The 14,990-nt window shown below is 40.4% G+C and overlaps 1 protein-coding gene across 1 annotated transcript in view; it reads right to left on the reverse strand.

The window, feature by feature from the left end:
• Positions 1–14,990, reverse strand: part of RELN (reelin) — a 263,525-nt gene that overhangs the window by 187,106 nt on the left and 61,429 nt on the right. Inside the window, exon 3 of the mRNA XM_088533254.1 lies at positions 2,230–2,365. Within this exon, the coding sequence (XP_088389380.1) occupies positions 2,230–2,365 (136 nt within the window). The remainder of the gene's footprint in view (positions 1–2,229; positions 2,366–14,990) is intronic.

Genomic DNA, 14,990 nt, shown 5'->3' on the forward strand with positions numbered 1-14,990 from the left:
CATTCAGATAGTTCATATTAAATGCAATAAAAATTTTATTTTATTTGCAGATATTTTTAATTCATATTAAATTAAAAATAGTCAAGCATTTAAAAGCTTTTCTTCATGTTAACTACTTGCTGTAGAGGAGCAAACAGCAATGAACAAGGCAGAGTCAACTCCTGAGAGCCTGTAAGTCACAGAATTGTAGAAGACAGGCAGACTAACACTGCACAAAAAATAAATAGCTTTGTTTACACCAACTTGTGATTTAGTCGGCATGGAAAACAGCAGTTGAGGCAAGAAAGCATGGGCAGCTGGATTATAAATGGGGAGGAGGATTAATGGCAAAACATATTTCTCCTCCCTTCAGTTCCTGCTTCAGCTCACGATCACATTTGCCCCGAAGCCTTGGGGCCAGGGACAATCCTAGAGTGAACGCCGGCCTCGAGGATGCTGAGCCCATCCGTTCTTGTCTGCATGTGCCCTGCAGGACACCCAAGTGATATAAGCTGCATGATTTTGCTCCCCTTTCAAAGACAGTCTAGCATCGCTCCTGGAGCCTATTTATACCACGTAGGGGGTATAAATAGTGCAAAACTACTGGGATTGTGAGGCACCGGCACTGGGACCCCACCAGGGGCCTCCACACTCACCCGTCCCCTCGGCATGGCTTTAGGAGGAGCAAGGAAAAACCGTTTTGGTCACTCTGCACCCAGACTGCTGACGTACTCACATTTACACCCACTGTGCAAAATATGGAGTCAGGTATAAAATCAAATTTCAGACAGATAGTTGTGTAGACTGCAATTCAGCTAAAATCTTTACTGACATAGTATCATAAGCGCCATTTGTGAAAAAGCAGTAATTACACGTTATTGCTTATACAAACAAGGAATTAAAGACTGGCGTTCCAAAATTGTTCAGTGCTAACCTAATTCTATTTCCACTGAGCTAATGGTGAATCTTTTGGTGGAATCAGAGATAGGCAAGCACTGGAGGCCTCAGACAATGTCCCTTTAATTTCACTTAAGTGTGAATATGCAGTTACATTGCTATTTGTATTTCTATAGAACCCTCTTTGAATAAGAACAAATAGAATAAGGACAAAAAAAAATGGCAAGATGAAAGTGAATAACTGTTTATAAATTACCCTCAAACCTTGCAGTGGAAGGTCAGATTTAATATAAATGCTCTCACAGTCACTATGCAAGATGGCCCCATCAATTATTTCTTGAGTACAGCGGAAAAACAAACATATGAGAAAGGGGAGGAAGTAAGCAGGAGTATGCAGGAAAGGCAAGTCTAATACCCTCATTTGGCCAGCTCAAAGTACAAAGTCTTCTACAACTTTATCAACTAAAGAATTTATCTGAGAGGTATAAAGGTATAAAATTCACAGATTTTGTAGGGAGAAAATGTAGTTGCAATATGTTAAACAATAAAACAACTCGATTATGCGTGACACTGTTACCTGCAGTTTCCCAGTTTGTATAGAAAGGAAATAATCCTCAGAGCAGAATTTATTTTGAGAAAATGAGCTGTAGTAGAAACACAGCAAAAGTCTCACACTCTAGCTATATTTTGTCTCTCACATCTTACTTTCCAAAGTTTCAGGACAAATGTTTAGAGAAATTTAAAGAAAAAAAAAAGAATAGAATAACATATCAAATACAGTATAGCTAATAATTCATGTTATAATATTATTTTGTTGGCATTTAATATAAAAGCATCAAACAATGGGTTACACCTTTAAAACAATTACTAGAAAAACACACCTGCAAAAAGAATATACTCTGTTTTCTCTAGTACTAAACTAGCTAAATTAAGCAGAAGTTAAAACTGCTATCTGAGTTTGATAGGTTTCTTGCATATGGAAAGGATCAATAATATGATTAAAAACTAAGAGGAATCAATATATATGCTTTCAAATCCTGATGCGCTCATACATTATGTTTCTGACAGCATGATATACTATAAAATGTTATCTTGTTCTTGTATGATTTGAAGCATACAGCTGTAACACTCACAGAAATTCCTCAGCCAGCAAGACCACAAAATTCTCACTTCTTGTTAAAGCCTACACTTGCAGAACTGACTAGCGAGCTCCAGCTACAAGGAGCTCCAGCTCCAGCTGGAGCTTATATCCAGCTCCAGATATAAGGTCACAGTGCAAGCAGATCATTTTGTAGCGGTTATTTTCTCGAGGCCCTGGCCGACGCAGGACCCCTACTCACTGCTCATACGTACATGAAATTCACACAGCCTGTGCCCGCAGGTGGAGCGATCCAGACAAAACTGAGGTTGGTGGTAGGGAGATGGCTCACGTGGGACGCGACCACACTGCACATAAACTGATTTCCAAACTGGTGGTCTGACATAATTCCTATGAGAAAGACACAGGGAAGATAAACAGAAACACGTGTTAATGGCTCACTACAAGCTTCTAACAGACAGAGTAAGACATCTTCCATGTACTCAATCATGGCAACACAGAATGAAAAAAAGAAAGAGTATATCATCATGTAATTAGAATTAATGCCAGTGAAAACAGTGGAGCTGGCCTTTGCTTGAGCCATGGGTGATTCTACTCAACGAGTTTACTATCATTATTCTTCATGAAGTAAAAACCAAAGGAATTATTTGCATTTTTAAAGGAGGAAGCTGGAATGAAGCTGCTGTATAACCATGTTATTCTATTACCTGGTTTACACACATTGCAGATGTAAAAGAAAGTTAAACCTGAAGAAAAAACACTACACTTTAATCAGCAAAAATGAAGCTTATAGGGAAAGATATTAGACAGACAGATCTACTTGGGAAAAAAAAAAAAGCAGGCGAGCTTTGGATTCATGAACTCGTCTTCGGATCTGAAATAAAAGCAGCAATCAGTTTTACCTGTATATATTCCTTTAATTAAATAATTCCTTTAATACCTGGATAAATGTGGATGTGTCTTCTTTTAATCACTCTCTCTGGACTACATAGTAGTTCATCATTAGATAAAAGAACTACAGCTTTTAAAGAAAGCAACAGTATCAGATGGCAACCTTTTCCCCCTTGGAGCCCCTTTGCAGTTACCTACAAATTAGTGCAAACGTGGTTGTTTAATACCTTTAGGCTTGAATCTTGAGTTAATTATTACGCCTTTAATCCTAGTACATTAAGCAATAAATATTGAAACTATTTTTGAATGTGCCTATTGGAAGGAAATGCCATGTACCCAATTATTGCAAACAGTGAACCCTTCTGTCTGAAAACAGTTAGTCTAAAGACATTGCTAATGGGATCAGATAGAAGAGCATATGGTAGCAAGTACCTACATACTCAAAAAGGTCCCTGGTAGTAGTCATGTGATTGTATTTCAGAAAGTTTATGTTGGCTGGTGTTTCTTGTATTTATTTATTTGAATCCAAACAAAAATATATAACTAAAACTTATCTCCACCCCTCAGAATCCTCAACAACTGTTTTTAGTGGCAATCCTTCTGAAATGCAAGCCCAACAATTCTTCTTAAACCCTCACTGATTCCAAGGTGGAAAGAGTTCACAAGCAAGAGATTTTCAGCACAGAGGCCGCCGAATCCTTCCTAGCACAACCCCGCTGCTCCACCTGGTGCCTCTCCAGGGACTGCAGGGGCAGCAGTGCGGCTCAGAGAGGGGGCTGCCTTGCAAGCAAATCATTTGGCATTTTATAGATCAAAATAGATTAACATCCGAAATTCCACTCATGTTCCAGTGAGAATCACAGAACATAGCTCAGAGTTAGATACATTATTTACACCAAGGGTTATTAAAATCTAAACCAACTTAATTTTTTTTTTGAGAAGTAGTGACCCCTGTTCCAGCAGTGACAGGAGGAAGTGGATGATGGCAATGATGCCTGTTTATTTTACAAATGATCATAACCTTCTGACTCAGGATTTTCAATTAGTTCACCACTGAAGCATTCACATGAGGCCTGCCAACTTTCACACAGGTGATCCTAAAGCCTGTTGGTTTGGGATGGCCATGGAGAAGAGGCCAAGGCTCCTCTGGAGCACAGCAGTAGGGGAACTGAAGAATATGGTATTTTACTAACTCATCCCTGTTTATTGCAAACAATAGACGCACATGAGGTTCGGTTATCTCTTATCTGCCTTATTACCATTGAAGATCTCTTCCTTGGCCTGGTGGGAGGGATGGCATTAACACTCCCACAGCAAACTGCTGGTCCTGAGGCCTGTTCTCATCCATCGCTGCTGTTGACCCTGCTGTCTCATGCAGAACATGTGTCTAAAATTATGCCCATAGAGCGTCAGCTGCTCACAGGCTCAGTGGTAAATAGACAACTACTTTGCTTTTGTTGAGGGTGAAAGATGGTAACGCTGCTTCTTTCCCAAAGATGTCCTTCTCTCTCAGAAGTCTGTGCGGAGTTGATTACTTCAGCAATGTGGGACTGAGTCTTTGGAACTGATAGAGCACACACGTATCATCATCCTGGGCTGCATAATGGGAAATGGAGCCAGCTACGGACTTTAGTAGACTCATTAAGTGACAGGGGCTGGCAGGGGACAGGCAAGAATGGCCCTTCAGTTTGAAGAAATCTGACTTTCTCCAGAGATACCCATCTGCAGAGCTGGGCAAAGGCTACCCCAACCAAATCCCGCAGCCAGGGACAGGCACACGAGCTCAGGCAATGTGATCACTTCCCTCTTGGCAGCAACTTGTGAGTTAATGAGTTCCCTAGGTTTCAGACAGCAGGCTGCAAAAATGTGTCTAATACATCAAAGACATATAACATCTGTGGAGAATTTCTTTTTTTCTTTTGATTTACAGTTTAAAAAAGAACAACTTTGCAGTGACTAGAATAAATTCTGAACAATGAAAAACAACTCATTCAATTTTTCACAGAAGTAGTCAATGAATTGCACAGAGAATACTAGGAATTCTTGTTTTATCCATTCATTATCAGTATTACACTAAAAACAATCAGTCCTCGTCTGCAGGACCTTTACTGGATACATCGGCACTATCTTGGAGTTCACTGTCTGTTTTAATACTTAAAATCAAACTTTTGTGTTTAAAAAGGGAATACGAACATCATACAGATGACAAAAAATGGACAAATGCAATTGCAACTAAGAACTACTGAAAATAAAACATAAAATGTTATCTCAATTTCTTGTTTCGAGTCTTTTTATAGTCCCCTGCTACAGTAAGGACCAGTTTCCTTCTTTTCCATTCCCTTCTGCTACGAGACAGGCTGCTTCCCAGACAGAACATTTGAACCATAAAGAAAATAAAAATAGAAATAAAAATAAGAAACACTAAGGCAAATATAAACAAGCATCTGATGCAAAAAATAAACCGAATACAAGACAACCCTGCTTGCATACAGAAAAAAAAATGTGTCTTGTAGGCAAGTCAGACAATGTCTGCTACAGAGTATGCCTGATTTTCAGGTGGGTGGCTCAGGTTAATATGGGCAGCTCTTGCCATGTCCTGCTGCCCAGTGCAATTACATATATTCAAGTTATTGTTTAAAAAGGCAATAATTTTAAGGTAATATTTTAAGATCTGCACATCCATTTTTGCAAATAAGCAAGTGTTTCCTGGGCATTTATTTAATGTATAAATGTTCAAAGGCTTCTGAAGGTTGGTATCCACAGCTCTAAAATGTGCTACTTGCAAAGAAATCATTAGCATCCCTCTGAACTTGTTTTTTACAATGTGCACTCATCATACTGAGGTGTTTCAGACACTACACTTTCTAGCTTCTCCATCCCCTAAATTTCTGTGCCTTTAGGAGTCCCAGTATAATCATTCAAGCCCCAGACATGCTTTGTACCTGGAAACAGCTCTGCAGGGAGCAGAACTAGACATGCTCAGCCCCCCTCAAGACTTTGCCCAGAAGCTGTTTTTATTGTGGAAAGTTCCATAACTTTAAAAAATGTGCTGAGTCCTAGTCAATGCATTATTTATTGTCACTGAATCAAAGAACTGCTGTCAAAAATTAGATTAAATACAGGAACTCCAGGAATGGTCTAATGATACAGATACTGCAGAAAGACTCACATCCGTTTCTGCTTTCTAGCTCTGGGAAGATAGGTAGTAGTCATGAGTTACACATACTAATGCTGCTTCTTTAGAAAAGAAGATGCTAAACAAGAACCAGAGAAAAGCACCTCATCTGCATGTCCAGGTCCTGGGCAAATCCCTCCTCAATGAAAAATCTTGACAGCTGGATGACCTACCATTTCTTATTTATTATATACACAGAATATGATAGCAAAGAAAGGGTTAAATCTAGCTGCAAAATGAATGAATGCATTTCCTGTTTGCTGCCTCCTAAGTGATCTTCTGATATATGTTTCCATTTTCAAGGTTATGAGCGACAACAAAATGTTAAACATGAAATCCTGATGAAATACCAGGGAAATAAAGCTGCAAAGGCCAAATCATTCCTAATTAGTAAATAATAAATTTAAGCCAGAAATAGACATCTTCATATTAGATTTTATTTCTTGTGAAAATGAAGTGTCTGGTGCTCAGAGAAGCCTGTTCCCTCAGGAAGAGGAGCCAGGGACCTCCACAACGCGCCCAGGCTCCAGCTTCTCCACAGGGGGATCCACAGCCCATGGATGGGTGAGCAGCGCCGAGCACAACCCAGCTCCATCAGAACCTTGTTCTCCAAGCAGCATCCCAGACCTCTCGGGGAACGGGTCCCGAGGCAGGATAACCATGTTTTTTATAATTTCTAAAAATATTTTAATATAATTTCAGAGCACTCACTAGGGCAGAGATCTTATACCCACAGCCCATTCTTCCCAGACTTCTCTACAAGGCTGAGGGCTAATCTTCAAGACAGGTGCTCCACTCTCCTTAAGGTTAAGACTGCACTATGCAGATGCAGTAGACGTGGGACAAGTCAAGCATCTAAGGACAAGGAGCCACTCTTTTGAGGAAAGCCCTCAGAAGGAAGGTCTAGGAGGAGTCCCTAGCATTGCTGAAGAATCAAAGTCCTTCTGGAGGTTCTCCTCATTTCAGGTTCAATTGAGGCTGTTTCAGAGACAGGCAGGTCCCAACCAGAATTCACAAAAATTCAAGTGTAGTTCCTGGGGAAAACTATAGCCTCAAATCTATTCACTGAATGCATCTAGGTACTAGTGCATTTTAGAGCTGCTGGAGCAGCAGCCTGCAGAACCCATTTGCACTGCAAGGCACTTGCCTTTGTGCTCTGTCTGTTTGGCTCTTCAAAGAACCTTTCTGATCCTCACCTCTAAACACATGTTAAAAAAATAAATATGTGTTTTCTCTGAATGCTACAGTGAGTGAATAATTGTTTCTTTTTGGTTGCTGGAAAAATATTGCAGAAACATCCTTAAATTATCAGCCCCTTTCAGGGCTCTGAAATGCAAATCTAAAAAATTCAGAGAAGTAGTGATAGGAAAGAAACAGTTTCTTCCTGATTTTTCTGAATATAGCATGTGTTTAAGTATGTGATAAAAATGCCAGTAACCTGCATTATTTCTTTACTAGGAGTAAATAAATAGCTGGAACTAGCTACTATCCCATTTTTGTTTCTAAAATGTGAATACAAATATACAATTATAAGCTTATTTTTCAATCTGTACTCAAGCAAGTAGCCAGTTAGAACAAACTGAATTATGCATGCTAGTCCCTTTGAAAAGAAGAAAGGTGCAGAATCTCACCCTAAGTGAATTGCACTCACCTAGCTAAAATATGCTCTTGCTGATTGATTTTTCTGGATGATTACATTCTGCTTCACAGGAAAAACACACATGCAGTTTGACAGAATACAACAGACTGCTAAAGCACTTGCTGGCCCTTGTGATCAATTAAAGGTCAGAATGGCTTGATAAATTATTAAATATTATGAAGCAAGAAAAGACCAGCAATACTGTCATATACGGTTTTCCACACAGAAATATTACCTGTATCTTTCTTGAAGTCATGTGTTTATTTTACTCTTGCTACTCTTTCTTTGTTATTAAATAACAGATCTTTCCAGTATATGCAATGTTGGGTAAAATACCATCCCAGGCTAATAAGAACAGCAGAAAAAGAATGAATAAGCATAAAACAACTTAGTACAGTATGTCACTAGGATTTTTAACTTCTTTTGTAGTTACGAATCATCTCGAGCTTGAGCTCAGCAATTTGGTCCCTAGGGGTTCTAGCTGTGCTCAAGGGACTCAAGAGCTGGGACAAGAAGTATTTGTTTTACAACTTTTAGCTCTAGATATAAAATTTGAATGTGTTTTCTTCAGAGTTATGGAAACAACAATTTACTGCAGCTTCCTGTGTGAATGACATCTGCCACTTGGGATCCAGATAGGAAGCAGATTGGGTTGGGATGCTTAGGTGCCAGCAAGAGTAGAATTTCAGTTCCACAGTTTTGGATTTCTTACTGAAGCAAGTACTCTACTAGAAATGCAGATTTCCAAGGATGAACCCTTAATGTGCAGACGTATAAAATTTATTCTGAAATGGAGAACACTTTTTTGCTTAAGCTCTCCTTTAATGTTCCACTTTTAAGGGATTGTTCATCAAAACTTTTGTGCAGCCCTTTGTTGGAAGCCACTTAGGGGCATAATTTCATCATGGGGATTTATGAGTGCTGGTCTCATTAAGCCAAAGGGGAGTCACGCAGATGGAAATTCTGGCACACGGGGAGGGGGATCTCTGCTTTCATTTGCATAATTCCCTGGGATGCTGAATGAGCCCCTTGTGCAGCGGGCAGGTCCGTGAGATCCGTGCGGTGAGGGGGCTGTGAGAGCCCAAGCTCCAGCGTGCCAGTGCTCGGAGGGTGCTCCTTGTCACCGAGGATGAGGGGACAATTTACAGCCAGAGTCTTAAGTGCTCCAGGGAGAACAACATGGTACTAAGGGCTCGAAGGCAGGGAGATTTAGTAACAGTAAACCGGGACCAGAGGTAATGCAAATAGAAGATGCTAATGACCTACTGCACTGCTGAAATGTAGGAGAAGAAAGCCCTTTTCAAAGGCTGGAGCCAAAACCAAAATGTATTTTAAATGCTCCCTAACAGCCCTAGCACATGTTTTACTATAGCATCTTTTATACTTTTCTTGATAGCAATCTGTAAGGCTGATAACTTCATTCTATATTAGCTTTTTAGCTAAAAGCTAAATTCTTCTATATTAGCTATTTAGCTAATTCTATATTAGCTGTTTAGCTAATTCTTCTATATTAGCTTTCAGAAAAGCTCCTGGTTCACATTTACACCCATATGGGCAGCTCCAGCACAACTTCCTGAAATACACTGCATTATTCTGAGTCTTTTTGTTTTGCAAACTTTAGAGTATCTCCCAAGGAGTCCATCAGCAGACATGCCACTTGACAGGTTTTGTATCAGGGACAAGCATGACAAAGCACCACTGTGTTGTGGTGTCAGACATCAGCTGCCACCAGCTCCGGTGTCAGGGCAAGCAGTGACCACAGCCCTCTACTTGCAGTAGGGACAATCCACACAGGAAGCATTTGACCCTGTGCAATTGCCCTGAATTTACTCTGGGAGACGTGAAACTTGAAGCCAGCAGATTTTCCTGAGAAAACAGTACTGACCGTTTGATCAGGGCTGTGCAAGAGCCAAACCTTTCTGCTTAATGGCACAGGTAGCAGCAAATAAAACACTGCTGCGCAACAGATAGAAAACAAATCCATGTCTCAATAAAAGTGTTACCCCAAACTTACAACACAGACACATCCTGTTTGGATTTTTAATGTATCCTTTCCAAGGAAATAGGTTCCAAAGCAGTAATAATTAAACCGTCTCAGCCACAGCTTCTAGCTGTGCCGTGCTGAGCACTTTGCATACTAACAATACCAGCTCTCTGGCTGTACTGTCTAGGGTGACACATCCTAATACTCTGTTTGCTTCTTATATAGTCTGTGACTAATTGGGGTAATGGCTTCAAGGTTTTACTTACAAAATCCTAAGTCTCTTTTTAATTTATTTTAAATGAACTTAGTAGTTTCTGGCAGCAGTTTCCCTTGTAACATGTTTCCTCTATTTTGATCCTTTGCCCACAGACATATTTTGCATTTGCCTATTGGCATAAGCCAATACTGGCTTAGTCACTTAAGGAAGAGCTTGCTACAGGAATCTCCTTCACCTGCACTGTCTCTAATAGTGTTTTATATCTCTCTTATTGACACAATCAGTGAACTTTGATGTTTCAAAATTAATAGTTTCCTCCAAAACAAATTATGTCCTGTCAGACCAATCAATAAGGATATCAAAATAATGGAACCAGAGGGAATGCCATGGAATTTTTTTCCCAACTGGAGCATTTATCATTTACAGACATTTACTACTTCCTGTTCTGGAGAGTTTCTGTTAGCATGTTATCCTACCCTGTTCCACAATTCCTTATCTCAAACAGTCCAAAAGTCCACTCGAGAGGACATAGATTGTGCAACATCCCCTGTGTGTGCTCCACCAGCCACGGCTACAGTACCTTCAAAAAGAATCCAAAACTCCTGACATAAACTTTCTTCACTTAAACCAGCAACAGCTGTTTCTAATTAAAGGTGTTCCTTGTCTCCAACTGTGTCTTACAGCACACACTACAAAAAGTTGAAAAATTGTGATTAGCAGATATGCTTAATTAAACCAGTGTTGCTGGCTGACAAGATGTAGTTTGGGACACATCCTGCAGCTTAGTCGTATTTATTCACAGATTGTCTTATCTAGATTATAGGAGCAGGGGGGTTGGACTAGATGGTCTCTAGAGGTCCCTTCCAACCTTAAGCATTCTGTGATTCTGCGATTATAGATTATCGTCCTAGAGATGCCCTCGTCTTCCCCTATCCCATCTCATCTGGTGGGACACAAAAGTGACCTGCAGTATGGCCATTCCCAGGGACCTCCAGTATGGCCATTCCCAGAGCCTCTGGGAGATCTGAAGGCAGCAGTGTCTCATAACCTCAGCTTGAGTAAGAGTTAATAACATTTCTACTCAGGAAAGGAGCTACATAATATGATGGGGAAAACCCAATTATGGCAGCTACAGAATATGGTTTTGTTTACTTTCATACATTTAAACATGGCCAATCATGACAACATGCTCAATGTGTAAATTCTAGTTACAGTTTCCATAACACTATGTTCAGAAGCCCAGAATCTTGCATGGTGTGGGCTGAGGCGACAAATGCCTTTCAGTCAGTAGTCCGGTGCAGTGATGCTGGGACACTGGTTTCTCTTTGTGAGAGCTGAGGAAATAGTAACAACTTCCTCAGGATTTATAAATACAAAAAAATGAACTGCCAGTAGCTCCGCTTGGTGGGCACCATGCTCAGAAGACATGCACAACATTGTCACCCTGTGTAAATGGATAAAGCTAATTAAAAAAATAGTGGCGAGGAGAGAAATGGGAGAGGAAATAAGTTTTTGTGGGTTGAGTGGAGGGATTGCAACTGAAATTGCCAGTCCACGAGTTCTTTTTTTTTGAAAATTGCTAAGATTCAGCATCACTGAATAATAAAAAACAATATCACCAGCCAGTTCACACTGACCAGTGGAAGAGAGCGTAATTCTTCACACTGCATATACGTTCTATAAATATTCTGATGCATTATATCCAAACCTTAATTTTGCCTCATCTTTAACCACAGATCTATTGCATTCACTGTGTTTAAAAGTGCAATAAAGGATCAGTTCTTTTCTGTATGCTTCAGTTTGCTGAAAATAAAATAAAATAAACAAAATAAAATAAAATAAAATAAAATAAAACAAAACAAAACAAAACAAAATACCCAGCCACCCTCAAGCCTGCAACTTTGCAAAGAGGATTGCAATGGACTTGCTGGAGTGCGTGGTCACCAGTAATGTGCTCTGGCATTCCGGGACCTTGGTAGAGCTCACATGCTTGCATGTCTTCAGACTGCAAGAGGGCTGTCCTCTGCAAGATAGTGATATTCCAGCATGGAAAGTCTGCTCTGCTGCCTCTCTGCGTGCAAAACGCTTGAAAGCAGCAGAAAGAAAGTGGCCTTTCATGCCTTAGTTAGGCTGAGGAAGGGAGAGCTGGAGTGCGTCGCAGTGCACCTCCAGCGTAGGTGGAGTTGAATTCTGAAGTTTAAGAATCAAAGTGTTTTCCTATTACATATCGCTCACACTTTCTGTCATCACCAAAGCAGAACCACCAGCTACAATTTGCCGACATCTGTGGTATATTTACAAGTGAAAAAAAAAATTACCCGTATCTAAGATCACCCAAACAGTTCTTTTAACTCTTTGTGCTTCTTTCTTTTTTTTCTATGAAGACTGCAAGGCACAACAGAAAACTGGAAGGCAATCCCTACAGATCCTGACAATAGTAGCCCTTCCTCTGCAAAATGCCAATAGTCTGCTTGGCCTCCTGGTGTATTTTAAAGCAGGAATGATCCCACTCTAGCTTTATGCCGTATCCCTCACTAATCAAGGAGGCACTATAGTGTTGAGTGTTTTTAATTAAGTAGGTGCCTAAAGCGGAGTGGTATGTCCATCAGTTTGAATGTCTGTCTGCCAAAAGCAGCACGTTACCCATTAAGAAAAAAACTCCTCCATATGCAATTAGCAGGCTAACGAGAATAGCAGCAAAACTTTTAGGAAACAAATCTAAACACAAGGGTCACCCACCAAAGAGGGCAGGAATAATCACAGCCAGCCAGCACAGAGGGAGAGCAAATGAGCACTCATTCACTTCCATAGGACTATTTTTAACTCTAGTGAGAAAAAAATCACATCTCTATTGGGTGCAATGCCCGTCTGCCATATGGTATGTATTACGACATACTTACTACAGACAGAAGATTGTAACACTGAACTTTTTATTTCTCTCTGACAACTCGCACTCCCTGTTAGGAGTAGCAAGAAAGCAGAGGAGTAATTCTGCATATTACCTGAAACTTGCTTCTTCTAGACAGAATATTATCAATCCAAAGCCCATCCAGCACAGCACTGTGGCATGGAGTGACACTGGTTATTCCAACAGCTCCCTTGACCAACAAAAAAGCCTATCTTTTGCTCAGATTTCCCTTCCTTCAGTCCCAGCTTGCTTTGAGACCACAGGCGAGCTATGGCTCGCTGCCCATCAGGAAGCGGAGGTACCAGTGCAGCCATTACATATTCCTGAGCATAATGCAAGCCAAGATATATATTAAGAAACTTTAAACCAGCAAACTGTGTGGTTTTAAGTCTGATCAACATGCCCGTGGCCACAGCTAGTCCCACCGTGCATGTGAACAGTAGGTCTGCTGCACGCATCCCAACATAGAAGGTACTTGGTGTTCTCCAAACCAACTCATGGCTTTGCTGGAAAGCAGAAAGCTTTAGCCAATGCTGTGTCAACAAGAGGCCTAAATACAAATGCCATCTCCTCTAGGAGGTTGGAGTGGCATTTTGAGATGCATGACAGAAGCAGGGAAAGCTCTGGAGCTCAAAATTATTTCTGGGGACATCCCAAGGCTCTGGTGGAAGCTGAGCAGCCTAAAGGCTTCTGCTTCTGTGAGTCTTCAAAGCCAACAATTGAGCTCAAACTTAAAGCTTATTTTAAGTCCATGAATGAACACTAGGCTGAAATCCTGCCTCCTCAGACAACCCCTGCTTTGACTTCAGGAAGATAAACACTGTAAGATTTTATTGCAGTTTTAAAAAGGGTTTAAGAATACAATAAGTCAAAGTAACAAACACACAAGGGACTTATACTAGGGAGCGGCAGTTCCATTAGCATATAAAGTGAACGCTAAAAATATGAAGATCAAACATGTTTGTGCTTTTTGACCTGATAATCTACCCTTACCAAGAAAAATATTCTGTGAAGCTGCAGTCCCATGGTGAAGGTCCAGCCTTTATTGTTCTTTTGCACCGTAACAAAATCAATAGGAAAGGATGTAATAAAAGGAAAAAAATGGCTCTAAATCTCTAGGTCTTTTGTTCACCTTTTTCTTTTGTTGTTGTTCAAGGCAGATTAGCAGTTCAGAAAATAAGGAGGCTTTTTAATTTAAATTAATCTCAGCCCTGCCATGTATGCTAATTAAGATGTTTTCTCACTAGGACTTGCAAATACTTTGTAGTTGTAATGTTTTCTCATACTGTAATATCACCTTTCACAAGTATTAGCCCATCTTCACACATACATGTTCTCTATTGTAATACACAGATTTTTGTGTGGTGAACAGTGGCTGCAAAAGCGACAATGCATTTATGAATGGAATTTATTCTTCTCGATCATGTTCACCAATGATGCCAAAACTAAAATCACATAATCAAGGAGCTATTCGGGGTAAATAATATACTTGCTAAATCTAAAAAGAGTAGTGAATTAACAACTGATGTGCAAACATGGGCAAAACATGCAGTATGTTTTTGACTGGAAAAAAATTGGGAACACTTAAAACCTGCTAAAACTTACTAATAAAAGTATTGTTGTTCTCCTTTGGAATGGTGGCTGACTATCACTGAAGAAGGAGATTGTCTCGTACAAACTGTGCAGCCCGGGTAGATTTAGTCCCAATGTCATACGAAAGAACCCCAATCTAGACAGGACTGTTCTGGAGTGAGGCTGCATGGTGTCCTCCTGTGAAAGCTGCTCAGTCTCTGCAGGTGGACAATGACTCAGAAGACCAAGGGATGTCCCACACATCCCTTTCCCAAAGCGCTGGCCATCCAGGAGAGAGAATGCAGGGACCCACCTCAGAGTACGTAGGACTGACCAGCTTGGATTTTGACCAGTGAGATGCTCCAAACCCCTACATGGGCTGACAAGTGGGTCAGACCTCCCTCAGTTCTCCAATGAACACCTAACATGTGCTTAAAGGTACTTCACAGCTCTGTTTCAGTATAAAGTACTTCAAAACAGTCACGGAGACATGGAGCAGGGAGTGAGAATGGCTTTCAGCACTGCAGGTGGGACAAAGCAATTCGCTTGCTTCACTGATCAATTTTTAACCGCTAATTCCTAGTAGAGCAATCTGCTCAAGAAAAAACATGCTATATCTTTCCCCAATG

Source organism: Tinamus guttatus, unplaced genomic scaffold, assembly GCF_059628265.1.
Source record: "Tinamus guttatus ecotype Peru unplaced genomic scaffold, ASM5962826v1 Tinamus_guttatus_pri_ptg000489l, whole genome shotgun sequence".
Classification (NCBI taxonomy): domain Eukaryota; kingdom Metazoa; phylum Chordata; class Aves; order Tinamiformes; family Tinamidae; genus Tinamus; species Tinamus guttatus.